General features: G+C 40.1%; 1 protein-coding gene across 1 annotated transcript; it reads left to right on the top strand.

The window, feature by feature from the left end:
• The first annotated feature begins 136 nt into the window (after positions 1-136).
• On the top strand, positions 137-9,240 carry LOC147418965 (uncharacterized). Its single transcript, XM_086505762.1, is given in 15 exon segments — positions 137-250; positions 690-872; positions 874-931; positions 1,634-1,717; positions 1,988-2,037; positions 2,142-2,222; positions 2,342-2,360; positions 6,316-6,356; positions 6,441-6,456; positions 6,699-6,809; positions 7,663-7,733; positions 7,815-7,873; positions 8,501-8,543; positions 8,660-8,670; positions 9,117-9,240. Coding segments are annotated over 15 exon segments (1,065 nt in total).
• Positions 9,241-21,835: the final 12,595 nt, after the last annotated feature.

A 21,835-nucleotide genomic window follows, 5' to 3' on the forward strand; every position in this document is an offset into this window, starting at 1 on the left:
TAATGAAAGCTAGAGCAATAGGATTACTGCTCAAGAACTGTGGGATAATTGAGTTACGATGCTGGGTAGTACAACCATTAACCAAAGTGGGGAAATTGGAAAAGACCAAATTTAATTGATTTAGCTGCAGCGTGTGATGGTGGAGACGTCGCAGCTGTCGAGCATTCAAGCACGTCTCCTATCAATCATGCAAAATTCCATTTTTCCACGTCACGTTCGAGTTGGCCGTTTTTACTTCAAATTAACTCAGGTATTTTTTATGATAGACAATCACTCTTCTTATGATAGACAATCACCACAATATTTGGGAAATTTTTGAAAATCCGAGCAGCAGTTACGGCATTTATGACAAAATATTGGAGGTCTTTAAAGAACTTTGAATATTTGAGAGGTTTTTTTGGGAATTTTATATAAATCAAAATTGCAGTAGAGAATAGTCATGAGCGACTCGCAAAGCTCGAAAAAAACCTATGTTTAGTGTAATCCCACCTTCAAATTTATAGATTTACCTCTTAATTTTTTTGTGAAGGTGAGAATACGTACAAAATTCTAGTAATTTCGTGTAAAAACCTTCAAATTTAGTCCATTTAACTCAAGTGCTTCTCATATGTAGGTTTGCCAAGTTTTTAAACAAAAATGTTTTTGTCAAGAACTACTTGAAGTGAGCTTTAACCCCCACCACACGACAGAGAGAGCGTGAGAGAGGCGTAGGACAAAGGGCAAGAGGCCTCGTTTCTTCTTTGTTGCAAGTAGCGCGGTCGGCGCACACTGGTTGCGGTAGCTCCCAGTTTCTAGCCCTGCTGTTTCCCTTGCTGTTGTCAAGCTGTGCATCCAGCTTGTCTGCTATTCATGCTGCTGTTCGGCTTCCAAACAGTCTGATTGCGCTGCCTAAAAATTTCTTTGCGCTCTGCATTTAGGATTGCCAACACAGGTACGGGTACGTTTTCATTGAGTAACATTTAAATACAAGAGCTATAAGGGTCAATGCATGCCTTGGTTGCAATCGAATTGATGCATTTCCTCATAATCAACAGCTTTTCGGCAAGGGCTAGCAAGTCTTCGCACCTCTCAAGGACGATAACAAATTGCTTCCAGCTTCTCAAAATGACACTGTTGAGGAAGGGAAAAATTTAAAGATATAATGATGCGTTATTGTTGTGTGCTTTTGTCGAGAGAGAGAGAGAGAGAGAGAGAGAGAGAGAGAGAGAGAGAGAGAGAGAGAGAGAGAGAGAGAGAGAGAGAGAGAGAGGGAGGTACCCTCAAGTGTTCGGAAAAAATGTGTGTCAGCTTAATTTCCTGCCATTTTCAATTTCCAAAATTCATGTTGGGTGCAAGGGGAAAAGGAGAAATTCTAGGCTAAAATAGAGGAAAAAATGTGTAACAAGTAACCTAATTTCTAAACATTTACTCTTTGCGGGTTGTCGCAATGACCGAATGCCGGCGCGTGGTCCTATCAACAGGCTTGAAATTTTTTCGTGGTTGGCTTGCTTAGCCAATTGCTTCCCACCGAATGGTGTTAAATGATGTATCATTATGTCCAACCAACTAGAGATTGTGCATTTTGTTTATTTTTTTGCTAATACAACTTTATTTTAAATGTAGAGCTACTTATGCCATGTCTGCAAGTTTAAAGACTTGTGTAGGTCAATTCACGACAAGGGCAATCGATGGCAGGCAAAAATTGTACATCTAATCAAAGAGGGCGTCCTCTTGCCAGGTGTTTCAAGGTTTTAAATATTTGCAATTAAATATTCTTATGAATTTTTTACATTTTTTAATAATGTTGGAATAAATAAATAGCCTTGGTTTCTAAAATGTGTTGGAGATGTATCTCATGGGCTATGCATAGTATTTGAAATAGTTTTGTTTCATTTTGTTATTCCATAACAATACTTTATGTTTCATTATGTGCTTCTGTCAACAACTGATTTCTTTTTGAAGGTTACTAAAAATGTTGAATTGTTTATTTACGTTGGATCAGCCCTAGATCCCATGGTCGTGCCCGGAGAGGGAGGAGTAGTGGCCAAATCTCTTATGGTCAGGTGGACAGTAGTGACCAAGTCTCTTGGGTTTTAGCTACTATCATGGTAGAGTAGCTAGAAACACAAGAAGAGGAGATTCTATCTATGGACATGGGGCAGGGATCTTTACATGAGATAGATGAGACACTAGCCCCTGAGGAGAATGGGTTGCAGATAGTTCCATGGGAGATAAGGGACGAGGTTAGTGCAGCAGCAAAAATGGACGATGAACAAAAAATCTTCATGCATAGGGGAGCAGATATGCTTGAGAGAACACGTATATTTACTTGCTTTGATTGTCCCTCTATTCCCTTATGCAGATTGATTCCATATGCAAGGGTGAGAGGGTTGAGAGACGATCTTAGTGGGTTGAAGTCTGCCTTCACAAAAGAAGGCTATATGCCAGAAAAAGGAGCTTTCATTGTCTCTTTATTGACATGCAAAAGAGAGGAGAGCCTTGTGACAGGTATGCCAATACTTTCTATCTTTTTGCCATTGTTCACATTCTTTGGATTTTGTTTAAAGTTTAACTTTTGTGTGTACTCAAGATGAGATCAAAGCAACATGGGGACCTCTATGGAATGAGATCAATGATGAATTCGAATGTGAATTGAAAAAGAAACCAAAGTTTCAAGATCTTGTCAATCACGTGTTCTATGTTTGGGAGGGGAATTATCGTACTGTGGCATGGATAGAGGCAATTGAAGAAAGGTTTTCCACTTCGAAGGAGAAGCATTGTCGTGTTTTGTGCACTGTCGTAGATCCTACCAAAGTGTCTGAGATTGCATTGCTAAGCAGTTTGCAAAGAATGAACTTGTAAGTGTTTCGCTTGTCAACTTTGCTAGTATTTAAGTTATCGTATATTTGAATGCTTACATGATATCAATGCTATTCATCCTCTGGTTGCCACTCATCTTCGTGATGAGATCGTTAATACCACACATATTTGTGCCGCGGATCATGTGATAAACTTAAACGGTTTACCCGAAAAGGATCAAAATCTTATTGCCGCCGTACTGTAAGGTCTCTACTTTCGAATTTCACACAAGTTCTATTACGCATTTGAATTTTTTTTTAACCATCGCTTATTATTTAAGATATTCGAGTTCAAATTATAAATAGTAGGCTGAAAAAACCTAGAATTTAAAATTTACGCTGCAGAATTTTGACATGTTTAGCTATATGAATCACTAATTAACTTATTGTAAGACTTAGTTACTGATTGTAGAATTTTCTTTTACTACTGTAAAGTTAATATAAGACTGTAAAGTTTAACTTAAAAATGTAAAGTAAATTATCATTAAAGAAATAAATAAAATAATTATAAAGACAAAAGAATACACAGGGATGACAAATGAAGGCATATGGACTCACCTGGACTCACATAGGAGGGAACAAAGTGGGACACGCTGTCACCTTAAAAGGAGAGGCTAGTCTTGACTAATCCTAATGAGGGGGGGCTGTGTGGCCTAATTTTTTTATGATAATGACAAATTGGTCAAGCTGATGGGTACCAAAAACGCGGGTATGATTTTTGGAAAAAAAAATAATAAAAAAATACTTATTATTTTTTTTGGGAAAAAAAAAGTTGGATGTTTTATTTTCTACTATAAATAGAGCATCCATGCTCACACTTTAAAACATAGAGATTGCCTCTATAGCGCTCATGAAGTGCTTCCACTTCTCTTACAGAGGAGATGTCCACAAACCACTAAGAGAGCAAAAACTCTAGTGGATTAGTAAGGTACGTATTAATTAAGATTCAATTAGCTTTAAGAAGGATGTGTGTGTGTGTGCTATCTCTTACTCTAATTTCTCTAATAGATTAGTAAGATTCAATTAACTTTAAGAATGATGTGTGTTTGCTATCTCTTACTCTAATTTTTCTAATAGATTAGTAAAATTGAATTAGTTTTAAGAAGGATGTGTGTGTGTGTGTGTGTGTGTGTGCTATCTCTTACTCTAATCTCTCTAATAAATTAGTAAGACTCAATTAACTTTAAGAATGATGTGTGTTTGCTATCTCTTACTCTAATTTCTCTAATAGATTAGTAAGATTCAATTAGTTTTAAGAAAGATATGTGTGTGTGTGTGCGCTATCTCTTACTCTAATCTCTTTAATAGATTGGTGAGATTCAATTAGCTTTAGAAAAGGATGTGTGTGTGTTCTCTTTTACTCTAATCTTTCTAATGGATTAGTAAGATTCAATTAGTTTCAAGAAGGATATGTGTGTGTGTGTGTGCGTGCTATCTCTTACTCTAATCTCTCTAATAGATTGGTAAGATTCAATTAGCTTTAGAAAAGGATGTGTGTGTGTTCTCTTTTACTCTAATCTTTCTAATGGATTAATAAGATTCAATTAACTTTAGAAAAGATGTGTGTGTATGTTTTCTCTTACTCTTATCTCTCTAAGTATACCTACTCTCTCTAGTTAGTACAGCTTCACTATTAACTTATGCATAGTTAATTGAAAGTTAATACATAAGAGAACTCATCATATTCTTATTATACATGATGAAATTCTCATTCAACAATTTTATTGTCAATTAGATTAAGTATAATTTTGAATAATACTAAAAATTGATTTAGTTGAAGTATAGAAATGGAAGTTAAAATTGGATTAGAAATGTCATGCATAAAAGTAATGCAGTCCTAAACTTTCACTCGTAGTTTATACACTTAATTTTTGATTAATTAAGATTAACCAAATTATAGACTCTCTTTGGAAACAAGGAGATTACTAGGGAAATTGACCAATTTAAAGTTCTAAGTGTATAACATAAGTGTAGTGCAAAAAAATGACTCCAAAGCGTGCTCGAACCCAAGGCGCTAATGATCATGAAGCTGGTACAAGTAACGGTGGAACTCCTGCGGAACATGTTATGTCTCCACCAATCGGATCAATCGGAGCTATGGTACAGGTTAGTATTGCAGTTTCAAGTTATGCATCATTGCATATGCGAGACCATAGAAATATATTATTTACCTTATGAAAAGAAAACACGGACCGAAACCACGGGGCTTAACCCCAAGAAACTCGGCATATGTTTGACAAGTAGGAAAGATTGTCTGGTTAAACTGGTTGCTATAGGAAAGAATGTTTGTCCAAAACCTTCGGTAGGGTTTCTCTCAAGTCTCTCTACTTATTAGCGCTGGTATTATGTGGCAGTTGCCGAGGCGTGAGATGACGCCCAGGATGGCACCACTGATGCTGTGGTGGGAGTACACCCAGATTAGCCCAGCTGGATACTGCAGTTTTGTTTTAGGACCAATCCTTCACTAACGGTTCATGCCCGTGGCTACGTAGTAGCTAAGGCAATGTCCGTTGGTTTTTCTTTTTCAGGATTGGAGACCTATCAAAGGTACTCCGCTCCTCTCAAAAAGGGGCAGGGACCTCACACGTACGAAAAAAGTATGCCAAAGGTTCCGAGCCTTGGTATCCGCTCACTCGACGTTACCTTGGCAGATTGGTCTATGATGTATGAATCAAATTAAATGCTTTCTTTTGTCATTGGTATGCGTGATTATTAATATAGTCTTGCTTATTTTGGGTTTTGGATTCAAATGACAAAAGAGAAAGAGAAGAGAATGTTGAATGTGAAGCATGGTTTGTCTGACGAAGACTTCAAAAAGGAAGAGGAGAGAATTCAAAGAGGTCACACACAAATATCAATATTGTATTGGGAAGGTACTTTATTTGTTTGCATCTACTCTTTATTTGTGGCAATGGTACAATATGTAATTAGAGTAATTGTCATTTCTTTACTCATATTGCAGTTACTTAACATTGTGGGTCCCAACCTTGGGGCAGATTGGCTAGCAAGGGTTTTGTCTTTGAAATGGGGTAATGATAGCTGGGCTACATTGGAGAAATTGAACTTAATAGCACTCCAAGATGCTCCCATTCAAAACAAGATTCATTGGATTTCTTTGTTTGAAGCAGAAAAGATTACAAGGAGTGCATATGGTCTTAAGAAAGGAGATCACGTCTTCCGCATGTAAGATTATCGTGGATAATTAATCTTGACTTTGTTGTACTGTCTTTTTTCTCTCTCACTCTTTTTGGGCTTGTAGATGGCTTCGTAGAGAGGGTTTCTTGGCACGAGTCTTTGAAAGAGCATTTCAGATTGTGTCAGATCTTATGGATGTGCCTGGCGTTGTGCCTTTGCCACATGACTCTACCGTCACATTCTATTTTGAGGAGATATAATTTGAAGCCAGGCCCTTTTGTTTCCAATTGAAGTGTCTCTTGGAGCAAAGACAAAGGATGTGGAGAAGCAGTCATTGAAGAAGGTAGATACATTACGAATGGCAGCACAACGTTTGTCTTTCAGGTGGACAATTTATTAAATGCAATTTTATTAATTTGTTATGTTTATGTCATGAGCTTCATGTAACTTGTTAGCTATTCATTGTAGACTCCTTATGTTTTTGGTATCCAAGAATGTGTTACCTGCAATGCCTTTTTTGGCAAGACATTGGACTCAGATGGCTACTCAAGACACATGCATGTACCCCTCTAGTATGCGCACCTTGAGTGCATGGAAGATTGAGAACTATCTTGCCTTTTTTGGCAAGATAGTGGACTCAGATGGCTACTCAAGACACATGCATGTACCCCTCTAGTATGCGCACCTTGAGTGCATGGGAGATCGAGAATTGTCCGTGGTGGATAGATATCGAAAAAGGACACGTTCTTGGTCGTGAAAGAGAGCTGCATGACACGATGTCGAGGGATGCTATGATACAAAATCCACTAGAAGATAGACGAGAGGAGAGACATGCAGGTATATTTCACTCTTTGGCATGCCAAACAACCATAAGTTAGTAGTATTTTGACTTAAAATGTTTTATTTAAGATGCACACAACTCTCAAAAGAAAAAGGAAACATTTGTGGATACGATCGTAGAGGAGGATGTGGGCTCAATGCTTGGTATGTCTTAAAAAAGTTTGTTACTGCTTTCAAAAAATATGCTTCATAGATGAATAATTTTATCTTGTTGTGATGCTCCAATGTCTTCTGGCAGCATCACAACAAAGACAAAGGATGTGGAGAAGCAGTCATTGAAGAAGGTAGATACATTACGAATGGCAGCACAACGTTTGTCTTTCAGGTGGACAATTTATTAAATGCAATTTTATTAATTTGTTATGTTTATGTCATGAGCTTCATGTAACTTGTTAGCTATTCATTGTAGACTCCTTATGTTTTTGGTATCCAAGAATGTGTTACCTGCAATGCCTTTTTTGGCAAGACATTGGACTCAGATGGCTACTCAAGACACATGCATGTACCCCTCTAGTATGCGCACCTTGAGTGCATGGAAGATTGAGAACTATCTTGCCTTTTTTGGCAAGATAGTGGACTCAGATGGCTACTCAAGACACATGCATGTACCCCTCTAGTATGCGCACCTTGAGTGCATGGGAGATCGAGAATTGTCCGTGGTGGATAGATATCGAAAAAGGACACGTTCTTGGTCGTGAAAGAGAGCTGCATGACACGATGTCGAGGGATGCTATGATACAAAATCCACTAGAAGATAGACGAGAGGAGAGACATGCAGGTATATTTCACTCTTTGGCATGCCAAACAACCATAAGTTAGTAGTATTTTGACTTAAAATGTTTTATTTAAGATGCACACAACTCTCAAAAGGAAAAGGAAACATTTGTGGATACGATCGTAGAGGAGGATGTGGGCTCAATGCTTGGTATGTCTTAAAAAAGTTTGTTACTGCTTTCAAAAAATATGCTTCATAGATGAATAATTTTATCTTGTTGTGATGCTCCAATGTCTTCTGGCAGCATCATGGCTAGGAAGACTATATCATTTGTTTATCTTGTGGAGTCTCCACTACAAAACATATCTAGTTTTGTTGACACACGGTGCATGGCCATAGTGGGGGACTACATTGCCATTGCTGCAGACTTTAGAGCGGGAGTCCGGAATCCCATATGGATCCCTGTACATGAGCATCTTTCATGGGCACGTTCGGAGGCTACACTATATACTCGCGCGGGGAGAGCCGTTCCATGGGCTGCTGATTTCATTTTCTTGGATCTCCCCTTTGGTGGGTCTCTAGTAGGCTCCTCTACTCTACCTCACTGGGACATTTGCAGTGAGGATCATGTGCGTGTTGGAGTTCATTTGGCATTCTCGATGCTAGAAGATTCAGGCTGGCTTCTAATCATGGTGTCTACGGTGGGTGAGATCCTTTTGTTTATGATCATGCCATAAGATAGTAATAATCATTGTAAGTGTTTGTAATAATTAATGCTTTGAACAGGAGAGGCCATTGGGTGGATGGAGAGGTTTTGTCGTGCTATAGAGATGGTTGTTCATCGACGTATTGTAGTAATCCATCATGGAGCCTATGGTCATTTTGAGAGTTTTGGCGGTCCTATTGAGGTGACACACTTGCTTTGTATTAATACTCTAATGATTTATGTTGTGCTTTCTCTAACCGTGCCTCTTTTGTTACAATGTCTTTGCTCTATGTTATTTATGGTTCATCGAGTAGGTATACGTCGACCGTGCTTCATAGCAGAGAGCACTGTCCTATTTTCTCGCCTTGGCATGTAGTCATCGGATTCTTTTATGATGCATCATGTTCCGGAGCTCTCTCAAGCTAGATCATCATCACGCGAGCCATTGCAAGGTGGATTGCAGCAGAGCCATTCTTTTGTTGCATGCTTTGTGGAGCTCCTTTGTTGGCGTGGAGGTATTTGCTTGAAGCTTGGATGTGGTACAGCCCTTGCACTGGCGGCTTGTGTGGGATCAAGACGGACATGTGTTGCGCTCGACATTGATGAGCCATTGATTTTAGGATATGTGCTACCATTACTCCGTCGTAGAAAGCGGAGGAGAGAGGATCCCTCCACCTCCTTAGATATTGATGATGAGGGTGATATGCCATCGCGTGTCAATCCCTTTGATGACTAGTGAGGCCTGCGTCTTACTATGCCATTGACATTGCTTATGTTTTTTTATCTTTTTGATGTCAACATTGGTATTTAGTGTTTATGGATATTGCTTCTATGTCTTGTTTAGTATTTTGTCTTGATGATGCATTTTCTTGTTGGTTGGAAGTTCCATGCCGGTCTACGCAGAGGAGATGGCTCGGAGCATGGAAGAGGACATGCAATACGATTCTGAAATCTGTGAGACACGTCGAAGACGGAATGTCTACATCAACGATGAGTGTGAGAATTGAGGGATTTGTAGCATATGGTTCTTGTCATGTTTTGATGGAAACTTTTGAGTCAATGCTCTAATGTTTTAAGTCGTTGATGAGAAGTATTCACTCTTTGGAACAATTTGGTTAGAATTTCAAATCCTCCTGTGAGGTGCCTTAAATGGCTAATGGGTTTGTTTTGAAATATTGACCTATGTACAAAGGAAGCTCTGTCCAATTTTTTTCAAAAACTAGTATTATGTTTTTCTTTGTTTTCTTGTTAGGTCATATGCATTGACAATGCATTGGAGGGGGAAAGTCTACATCGACAATGAATGTGACTAATTATAAGAATTGAGAAATTTGTAGCATTGATGTTAGAATTGAAATTCATGTCTTGTTATTTTCATATGGTTCTCATCATGTTTTGATGGAAACTTTTGAGTTGCTGTTCCAATGTTTTGAGTCGTGGATGAGAAGTATTCACTCTTTGGAACAATTTGGTTAGAAATTCAAATCCTCTTGTGAGGTGCCTTAAATGGCTCATGGGTTTGTTTTGAAATATTGATCTATGTACAAAGGAAGCTCTGTCCAATTTTTTCAAAAACTAGTATTATGTTTTTCTTTGTTTTCTTGTTAGGTCATATGCATTGACAATGCGTTGTAGGGGGAAAGTCTACATCGACAATGCATGTGACTAATCATAAGAATTGAGAAATTTGTAGCATTGATGTTAGAATTGAAATTCATGTCTTGTTATTTTCATATGGTTCTCATCATATTTTGATGGAAACTTTTGAGTTGATGGTCCAATGTTTTGAATTGTGAATGATAAGTATTCACTCTTTGGAACAATTTGGTTACAGTTTCAAATCCTCCTGTGAGGTGCCTCAAATGGCTCATGGGTTTGTTTTGAAATATTGATCCATGTACAAAGGAAGCTCTATCCAATTTTTTTCAAAAACTAGCATTATGTTTTTCTTTATTTTATTGTTAGGTCATATGCATTGACAATGCGGTGGAGGGGGAAAGTCTACATTGACAATGAATGTGACTAATCGTAAGAATTGAGAAATTTGTAGCATTGATGTTAAAATTGAAATTCATGTCTTGTTATTTTCATATGGTTCTCATCATATTTTGATGGAAACTTTTGAGTTGATGTTCTAATGTTTTGAGTCGTGGATGAGAAGTATTTACTCTTTGGAACAATTTGGTTACAATTTCAAATCCTTCTGTGCGGTGCCTTAAATGGCTCATGGGTTTATTTTGAAATATTGATCCATGTACAAAGGAAGCTCTGTCCAATTTTTTTCAAAAACTAGCATTATGTTTTTCTTTATTTAATTGTTAGGTCATATGCCTTGACAATGCGTTGGAGGGGGAAAGTCTACATCAACAATGAATGTGACTAATCATAAGAATTGAGAAATTTGTAGCATTGATGTTAGAATTGAAATTCATGTTTTGTTATTTTCGGTTGTCATGTTTTGATGGAAACTTTTGAGTTGATGTTCTAATGTTTTGAGTCCTGGATGAGAAGTATTTACTCTTTGGAACAATTTGGTTAGAATTTCAAATGCTCATGTGTGGTGCCTTAAATGGCTATTGGTTTGTTTTGAAATATTGATCCATGTACAAAGGAAACTATATCCATTTTTTTAAAGAAACTAATATTGTGTTTTGCATAGTTTTCTTGTTAGGCCATATGCATTGACAACAACGCCATCTTAGATATTCGCTCGGGTTCTTGTATGCTCGCTCATGCTTGCTCAGGCTACGGTAGAACTCATTTATCTATAGTCCTTCTATTCTCTTCAAGTGCAGGAGGATTCCTAATTTTTCTTGGCCTCTAATTATCAGGGGTTTGATTGCTCCCAAAAATACATGTGAAATTATTGAGCAATGCCTTCACATAATCTAAAGGTATGCCATGCCTTCAAATATCCCACATACCAGGTCGTCTTTATGATTTGAAGAGTCTCCACAATGTCTTGATGTGTATCGTCCTCTTCACACACATGGCATTCACAGACAATGTGCTTCCACTCACCTACACGTGGAATCCTTAATGATGATGGAGAACCTAAGGAAAGGTTGAATGAACGATCTCCTCACCAAGGAACTTTCATCTTCCCCCACCTTGAAAAATCAAGTATGCCACCACTATGACATGACTTCAACCTTTGCAAAGTCATTGTTTCACCAGTTTGTTGTGCATCCTTCTTAAGATTGTGAGTAGTTCATCAAATGAGTAGAATGTCCTTAAGACATAATGGTACATATCAATCAAAGAGAAAATTTGTGGGCTTCTTGGTTACTCGAAAACCCCACGATCCTGACTTGGTGGGATTGTGTTTGGGAGGTCACTATTGTCCTCATTACTTGGGGAGGCATAATCCATGTGCGTGGCATTGTAGTCATTTGAATTGCCACTTGAAGATATTAAGTGTCCTTCTTCTTCTTCTTCAATACCCATTAACTCCCTAAAACATAAAACATGCACAATCCATGGAAACCACCATTATGAAAGCCAATGTTCAAAGGTTTTCCTAGTGAAAAGGTAGTCCCCTTAATTTACTCATAATTTACAAGTAGTTTACAAAAAGACCATTTATTTAGATGTTCACACTAGGTTTACATTAAGTTCACTAAATAATCACACAAAAGAGAGGCATTTAATGGTTTAAAATTTGTGGGCTTCTTGGTTGCTCGAAAGCCCCACGATCTTGACTTGGTGGGATTGTGCTTGGGAGATCACTATTGTCCTCATTACTTGGGGAGGCATAATCCATGTCAGTGGAATTGTAGTCATTTGAATTGCCACTTGAAGATCTTAAGTGCCCCTCTTCCTATTCTTCTTCTTCTTCAATACCCATCGACTCCCTAAAACCTACACAATCCATGGAAGCCACCATTACGAAAGCCAATGTTCAAAGGTTTGCCTGGTGAAAAGGTAGTCCTCTTGATTTACTCATAGTTTACGAGTAGCTTACAAAAAGACCATTCATTTAAATCTTCTCTCTAGGTTTACATTAAGTTCACTCAATGATCACACAAAACCAAGGCATTTAATGGTTTAAACTAACTTTACACTATGTTTACACCACTGAAAACCAAGAATATAATAGGTTACACTAAGTTCACACAAAACCAAGGCATTTAATGGTTTAAACTAACTTTACACTATGTTTACACCACTGAAAACCAAGAATATAATAGGTTACACTAAGTTCACAACAAAGCCGGGTATACTAAGTTTACGAGACAATAGGAAACATGTTGGACCACTCCCCTCTAGCAACTACATAGTGTACAATGAGCTCACAAAAGGTAACTCAAAAAATGAACATACCTATGGTCCCCGTGTTGGAGCCAAAAAAGAATGGTTCTCACCACCTCTCCAAGTTGAATTTGAATGGGAGAGTGAGACTGAAGGAAACAAAAAGGGTGAATGTTCAATGGACCCTTAATAAAAGTCACAAAAGTGGAGTGCCATGAGATCTGCTTTTCGGTCAATGCCTGTTCAAGTCTAGCTCACAAAATCCTAGTTTATTTTGAGTTCACACCAAGTTCACAAATTGATTCGACAATCCTCATTGTGTCTGCTTGCTTGCGATGCCGCTTTACAACTATTGGTCCCTCTTAATAGGAGGTGTTAATTAGACACGACCCCCCCCCCCCCCCCCCCCCCCAAACCACACACACACACACACACACACACACACACACACACACACACACACACACACACACACAAACCAAAACAACCCACGTGACTGAGTTACACAGGAAAAGGGGGATGGGATCAGGGGGCAAAGATGTTGGAATAGGGTTGCAGAGAGACACACACAGCTTGGAGAAGACAAAGGAAGCCCAAGGCACACAATAGAGAGTGTATTACTTAGTGTGCAATGGAAAGATAGATAGCCCTAGAGTGATGGGCGTATATACAATGCCTGGGGGAAAAAACCTCCTAAAGAGGGAAAAAATGCCCCGGTGGTCCTAGTGTGTTCACACACATCACTACCACATGTATATGGTAACAAATCCCCCCTGGAGTGATGCGTTGAATGAGAGCTGGCACATGAGTAAAGGAAAGTGCCATGCCCTAAGGACATGATTAGTCCACAAAGGGGAGTAAGCCCAAAGCTTTGTGGAAAGATTCAAGATTCTCACGAGACAATGCCTTTGTGAAAAGATCTGCAAGGTTGTCCTGTGTTGGCACATAAGCCAAGCTGATCTCTCCTGCTGAGAGCCTCTCCCTGACATAGTGGTAATGCACCTCAATGTGCTTTGTGCGAGCATGAAAAACTGGGTTCCTCGCAACTACCAATGCGCTCTGACTATCAGTGAAGATAGTGTTGGCAGTGTCCTGTCCAACACCCAAATCAGCCATAAGGCGTCTGAGCCATACACACTCAACCGTAGCTGTGAAGACTACCCTGTAGTCAGCCTCACAACTCGAAGTGGTGAGAGTAGGTTTCTTCTTGCTTAACCATGATATACATGAACTGCCAAGCATGAAACAAAAACCACTTGTGAACACTCGCGTGTCAAAACAACCAGCCCAGTCTGAGTCCGAAAAAGCATGTAAGTCTGGCGGCAATGATCCCCCCTTGGGATAAAACAAGCCAAGATGTAAAGTGCCACTAAGGTAGCGGAAAATCCTCTTGACATCCTGCCAATGCTTAGACCTTGGGCTATGAATAAATCTGCTAACTTGTGAGCCTGCAAACTGAATATCCGGCCTCGTGTTGCATACATAAATGAGGTATCCAACAACAGTTTGGTAAAGAGTGACAACAGCAGGATCTCCAGCATCATGTAGACTCAACTTCAAACCTGTTTCCATGGGAGTGGCAATAGGTTTGCAATCCTCAAGTCCAAACTTACATAGCAATGTCTCTATGTAACTTTTCTGACACAAGGCAATACCACCATCACACTGCTTAAACTGTATACCCAAGTAATGATGCAACAGCCCCAAATCTTTCATCTCGAAAGTAGCATTCAAATCAGCCTTAAATTCAGCAATATTTCTCTCATTTGGTCCAGTGATCAGCAAATCATCGACATAAAGAACCACCATGAGAAGTACATCATCCTCAGGCTTTACATACAATGTGCTTTCTGTTGGACTGTTACGAAAGCCTCGTTTAACCAAATGAGTGCCAGCTTTCTCATACCAAGCATGAGGAGATTGCTTCAACCCATACACAACCTTCTTACATTTGAACACTTTGTCCTCTTGTTCTTTTATGACAAAACCACGAGGCTGCGTTACATAAACTTCCTAAAATATGTCACCATTCAAGAAAGTAGTAACGATGTCTGATTGATGTACATCCCAACCAAAATGAGCTGCACATAGAAAACGCACAGTAGTCATACGACAAGTGGGAGCAAAGGTCTCTTCATAATCTATGCCTTTTTGCTGTGCATAACCCTTTGCAACAAGTCGAGCCTTAAGGCGATCGATCTCACCATCCGGCTTGCGTTTCAACTTGTAAACCCACTTCATGCCAATGGCCTTTTTGCCAGGAGGCAAATCACATAAAGTCCATGTGTCATTCTCTAATTCTGATTGCATGGCAGCCATCCAATTTTCTGAATTCTGTGCTTCATCAAAAGATAGAGGCTCCTCAACATCATGTAAACTAGCATAACAATCTGATGCACAAGATGCGTGGCGAGAGCCTGAACGAGTACGACTAGACAAAGGTGCATCCCATTTACTGTCACGCAAAGTGTGCACTAGCCATTTTGGCATACCTCTAGCCTGCTCATTTTCAGCCCTTTCCTCATCAAGTACATCATGTACATCTGCATCAGTAATCTGTAACATTTTTAGAAACCCCCGCAGGTTGTACATTTGCCTCATTGGAACTTACATTCGTATTTCCACCACTAAAAAGAGGCAACAAAGTGTCATAAATGTCCTGTGAGCTTACATTACTGTCTCTAGTACATGACAGCAAGGGTTGAACAGAATCTTCCACAAACACTACATCCCGTGAAACTAGAATACGTTTTGTTTGCGAATGACACAACCTGTAACCTTTGCTTTCAGCACTAAAACCAACAAAAATACATTTGACAGCCTTATCATCCAATTTTGTACGCTGCACTTGTGGCACCAAAGCATATGCCAAACAGCCAAAAACACGCATGTGCTCAATAGAAGGCTTTCTATCATGCCATGCTTCATATGGAGTAATAGACTGAAAAGCTTTCGTAGGACACCTGTTAAGTACATAAGTGGCACACATGATGGACTCAAGCCAAAAAGAATGTGGCAAAGCTTGACTTTTGACCATACATTGTGCCATTTCCGTAAGTGACCTGTTTTTCCTCTCAGCAACACCATTTTGCTGAGCTGTATAAGGAACTGTACGTTGGTGTTTTATCCCACGACTAGCCAGAAATGCATTAAATTCATGAGACATATACTCCCCCCCTCGATCGGAACGGAGGGTGCCCATAGTACATTTTGAGACATTTTCAGCCATAGCCAGAAATTGTTTGAAGCACATAAAAACTTCGGACTTCGCTTTAAGCGGAAATACCCATGCATGCCTAGAGTAATCATCAATGAAAGTCACGAAGTACAGGTAATTGCCCAAGGACGGAGTTTGCATGGGCCCACAAACATCACTATGCACAAGCTGCAACCTGCATGTGGCCCGAACTGAACCATCCTTTGGAAACATTTAACGCTGCATCTTACCCAAAATACAGCCTTCACAAACATGTTTGACACGTGCTTCAAGAGGTGGCAAAGAAGCAACCATATCAGATTTCTTCAAACGCAGCAAACTGGCAAAATTTAGATGACCAAAACGTGCATGCCAAAGTTTTGCATCTGAAATAACCCTTGAATCTGCAACAACATTTGCAAAATTTTGTCCACAACTTGTCATTCAAAGTGAGCTTATACAACCCATGGCACAAAAGGCCAGATGCAACAATTTCATCACCAAAACTGAGATCATGAACTGTACATCTGTCATCCACAAATTTGACTACAAGTCCAAGTCTAGCAAGTGCGGATACAGACAAGAGATTCTTCTTGATCCCAGGTGCATAAAGTGCATCAACAAGTGTGAAGGAGCTGCCATTAGCAGCAGTAAGCGCAATCCTTCCAACTCCCTGAACTGGATAAGAGGCATTGTTGGCATAAGTGACTGAATTCCCATGAGGGACTCGAGAGAGGTAAACAATTCACTATGTGAGGTAATGTGCTTTGTGGCACCACTGTCGAAATACCACACATGTGAATCTACAACAACTGACAAGCATGCATCATGGACAACAAGATTGTAAGTGCACTCTGCACTAAAAGCCCTTTCTGCATCAACATCAGCCTTACAGTCTCCTTTTACAGAAGACTCAACAATGGCTGCATTTGTAGTGGAACCAGCATTTGCAGTGGAACCACCCTCTTTCTTCTTAGCCTCTTTGGCCTTCAACTTAGGACACGACTTGATCAAGTGATCATTAGCTTTACAATAATGGCAACGCATCTTCTTTTTGCCCTTATCACCAGAATTTCCAGACAAAGTGCTGCCAGTAGAAGCATTAGGAACAGAAGTTTTGCCACTCGCAACAGAACCATAAGAAGTGGCTGCATTACTGTTACCACCCTTTCTTTGAGAAGCAATAAAAACCTATTTAACTGCACGTTGCCTAGTCCCGTTTTTCCTGGAAAGTGACTCTTGCAACAACAATGTGCATAATGCATCAAACTTGACATCTTCTGGATTTCCTTGGGTCATTAGTCTCCAAGTACTAGCAAAAGTCTGGTAGGAATCTGGTAAGGCATCAAGAACAATCTGCACAAGGGAACTGTCTAAAATGACTTCACCTGCAGAAATAAGTTGCTCATTCATATCCTTGACACTAGCAAGGAAAGTGTCCATATCATCTTCCTCATGCATAATCCTCGACTCCAGCTTTTTACGCAGCAAAGCAATTTTAGCCTCATTGCGACTTGCATAAAGACCAGCCAAAATATCCCAAGCCTTTTGTGTAGATTTTGATGAGCAGATGTGAGGAGTAATGGTGCGCTTCACAGACAACGCAATCAATGCATGAGCCTGCGCATCCTTAACATCCCAACGAGCTTCTTCTCCCATAGGCAAAACAACTCTAACAACTGCAATCCTTGCAGTAAGACCTGCAACATCCTCAACATCGCCTATATCCTCAGATCCAGGACGTACATCAATGCCCTGCACAATGTTCTAGACGCCCTTTGACACAAGAACATGTTGCATCATATAAGCCTACATAGGGTAATTGTCCCCATCCAACCTGTCCTCAGCAGCAAACATCTTGAACACATCTGTGTTGTTGTTAGCCACGGTAAATGCTGCACCTGATGTGAAAACTGCCCGAAAATAGGAGAAACGGAGCGGGAACAACCTGTGCTATATAGCACAAACCGCAGAAGACTGTAAGGCACCTGTTATGCAGAAAATGGCACTGACAGAAATTCTACACAAAATGACGAAATAGCCTGTGCAGACCTGCCTGTAGTGGAAATGGAGGCCGAAATGAGCCCAAATAAAAAATCTGAGCAGACCAAGCTCTACGAGGTCACCCAAAGTATTTGTCGACCTGCGAACACTCGCCAAAGCTCACTGAAATCGAAGAAAGTGAGTAGGCGTGTACTGGAGCAGCTGGTGACTAAGCCCGGGAGGACGCAACCTGCTCTGAGACCAATTGTTGGAATTAGGGTTGCAGAGAGACACACACAGCTTGGAGAAGATGAAGGAAGCTCAAGGCACACAATAGAGAGTGTATTACTTAGTGTGCAATGGAAAGATAGATAGCCCTAGAGTGATGGGCATATATACAATGCTCGGGGGAAGAAACCTCCTAAAGAGGGAAAAAATGCCCCGGCGGTCCTAGTGTGTTCACACACATCACTACCACATGTATATGGTAACAAAAGGCTATAAATCATTGATAGCCTTCGATTTTTTAAAAGGCTAGCCATTAAAAAAAATCAACGCTCTCCTGCTTTAAGTTTTGGACCAGTGTGGTGATTCTCTTGCTTTGTAGGAGGGTATTTTGAAGTAGAGGGAGATGGCTAGCTCTCAAGTACCCTCTCTCTCTCTCTCTCTCTCTCACTCTCTCTCTCTCTCTCTCTCTAAGGCTCATGACAATTTATCCTCTGATGATGATGAGCATGATGCAAACCCTAGAAATCTACCCAACCCCTCAACCCTGGCTATGGCAGCGTGGAGGATGATAAGGGCCCCCCTTCGTTGAATGAGCCACCTTTCTGTTGGGTGTAGTGGCTATGGTGGATGCCAACGACGGCAGGCCATGGCGGCTTGGAGAGATGTGCAGAGAAAGAGGGGGATGAACGAGATGGAGAAAGAAATAGTCGACATAGTATTGGTTGTAAAAATAACGCTATTGTATTGTTTTGAAAATCTATCACATATATAGTTTGAAACTTTCCATGCAAACTGGCTCTCCTAGTTGCATGCCTTTGGGAGATTCTCCCACGGGTTGATACCACTGAACTCGGGCTTGAAAACCCAACACCCCCCCTCAAGCACGAACTACATACTTCACTCTCATGATACCTCGAGTTTTTAGTATACTCATCAATTGTGAGTTTGAGGCTCTCTCACAACCATGTATCCATAACCTGGTGCTTCTGTTAGGCTACCGTCAAATGGAGTTTTTGGTTCACTGCCAAACCTTGGGTTTAAGGTGTATCGAGTAACCTCATGAGAAGTGGGACAAAAATAGGACTTGAACAAAACTAGTATTTTGGGAAGTCTTACCACTTTGTATGTGTGGCAGTGTCTAACCCGTACAAAATTTGGACATGGCGGTAACTAAAAATTGATTGGCTTTTGATAAGAGATATTTGATTGTTTTTTACAACAGACAAAAGATGACAAATCTATGACACTAAAAGTGGCAAAATAGTTTTGAAAACTGTTACCATATACATGTGGTAGTGATGTGTGTGAACACACTAGGACCGCTGGGGCATTTTTTCCCTCTTTAGGATTGTTTTCCCCCCGTGCATTGTATATACGCCCATCACTTTAGGGCTATCTATCTTTCCATTGCACACTAAGTAACACACTCTCTATTGTGTGCCTCGAGCTTCCTTTGTCTTCTCCAAGCTGTGTGCGTTTCTCTACAACTCTAATTCCAACAATTAGTATCAAAGCAGGTTGCATCCTCCCGGGCTTAGTCGCAGGCTGCTCCAGCACATGCTTGCTCACTTTCTCCGATTTCAATGAGCTTTGGAGAGAATTCGCAGGTCGACAAATATTTTGGGCGAGGTTGTGGAGCTCACTCTGCTCAGATTTCTGGTTCGGGCTCATTTTGGCCTCCGTTTTCACTACAGACAATACTACACATGCTATTTTGTCATTTTGTGTAGAATTTTTTTCACTGCTATTTTTTGCATAACAGGTGCCTTACAATCTTCTACGGTTTGTGCTATATAGCACATGTTGTTCCCGCTTTGTTTCTCCTCTTTTCGGGCAGTTTTCACATCAAGTGCAACATTTACCATGGCTGACAACAACACAAATGTGTTCAAGATGTTTGCTGCTGAGGAACAGATTGGATGGGGACAATTATCCTATTTGGGCTGACATGATGCAACAAGTTCTTGTGTCAAAGGGCGTCTGGAATATTATGCAGGGCATTGATGTACGTCCTGGTTCTGAGGATGTAGGCGATGTTGAGGATGTTGCAGGTCTTGCTGCAAGAATTGCTATTATAAGAGTTGTTTTGCCTACGACAGAACAAGATCGTTGGGATGTAAAGGATGCGCAAACTCATGTGTTGATTGCATTGTCTATGAAGTGAACCATTACTCCTCACATTCACTCAACGAAATTTGCAAAACAGGCTTGGGATATTCTAGAAGGTCTTTATGCAAGTTGCAATGAGGCTAAAATTGCTTTGCTGCGTAAAGAGCTGGAATCGAAGATTATTTATGAGGAAGATGATATGGACACTTTCCTTGCTAGTGTCAAGGATATCAATGAGCAGCTTATTTCTATAGGTGAAGTCATTTCAAACAGTTCCCTTGTGTAGATTGTTCTTGATGCCTTACCAGATTCTTACCAGATTTTTCCTAGTAATTGGAGACTTATGACCCAAGGAAATCGTGAAGTTGTCAATTTTGATGCATTATGCACATTGCTATTGCAAGAGTCACTTTCCAAAAAAAAAAAGGACTAGATAGCGTGCAGTTGAACAAGCTTTTATTGCTTCTCAAAGAAAGGGTGGTAACAACAATGCAGCCACTTCTTATGGTTCTGCTGTGAGTGGCAAAACTTCTGTTCCTAATGCTTCTGCTGGCAGCACTTTGTCTGGAAATTCTGGTGATAAGGGCAAAAATAAGATGCGTTGCCATTATTGTAAAGCTAATGATCACTTGATCAAGTCGTGTCCTAAGTTGAAGGCCAAAGAGGCTAAGAAGAAAGAGGGTGGTTCCACTGCAAATGTTGGTTCCACTACCAATGCAGCCATTGTTGTGTCTTCTATGAAAGGAGACTGTGATGTTGATGTTGATGCAGAATGGGATTTTAGTGCAGAGTGGACTTACTATCCTGCTGTCCATGATGCATGCATGTCAATTGCTGCAGATTCACATGTGTGGTATTTCGACAGTGGTGCTACAAAGCACATTACCTCACATCGTGAGTTGTTCACCTCTCACAAGTTTGTCCCTCATGGGAATTCAGTCACTTGTGCCAACAATGCCTCTTATCCGGTTCAGGGAGTTGGAAAGATTGTGCTTATTGCTGCAAATGGCAATTCTTTCACACTCGTTGATGCACTTTATGTACCTGGGATCAAGAAGAATCTTTTGTCGGTATTTGCACTTGCTAGACTTGGACTTATAGTCAAATTTGTGGATGATGACAGATGTACAATTCATGATCTCAGTTTTGGTGATGAAGTTGTTGCATCAAGGCTTTTGTGCCTGGGCTATATAAGCTCACTTTGTATGACAAGTGTGGAGAAATTTTTGCAAATGCAGTTGCAGATTCAAGGGCTATTTTAGATGCAAAACTTTGGCATGCACGTTTTGGTCATCTGAATTTTGCCAGTTTTCTACGTTTGTAGAAATTTGATATGGTTGCTTCTTTGCCGCCTCTTGAAGCATCTGTCAAACATGTTTGTGAAGTCTATATTTTGGGTAAGATGCAACGTTTGAAGTTTTCGAAGGATGCTTCAATTAGGGACACATGGAGATTGTAGCTTGTGCATAGTGATGTTTGTGGGCCCATGCAAACTCCGTCCTTGGGGCAATTACCTTTACTTTGTGACTTCATTGATGATTATTCCAAGCACGCATGGGTATTTCCGCTTTAAGCGAAGTCCAAAGTTTTTATGTGCTTCAAACAATCTCTGGCTTTGGCTGAAAATGTCTCTAAATGTACTATGGGCACCATCCGTTCCGATCGAGGGGGGGAGTATATGTCTCATGAATTTAATGCATTTCTGGCTAGTCGTGGGAAAAACACCAATGTACAATGCCTTATACACCTCAACAAAATGGTGTTGCTGAGAGGAAAAACAGGTCACTTACAGAAATGGCACGATGTATGGTCAAAAGCCAAGCTTTGCCACATTC

This window comes from Adiantum capillus-veneris, chromosome 29 (genome assembly GCF_014529385.1).
Source record: "Adiantum capillus-veneris isolate H3 chromosome 29, ASM1452938v2, whole genome shotgun sequence".
NCBI lineage: Eukaryota > Viridiplantae > Streptophyta > Polypodiopsida > Polypodiales > Pteridaceae > Adiantum > Adiantum capillus-veneris.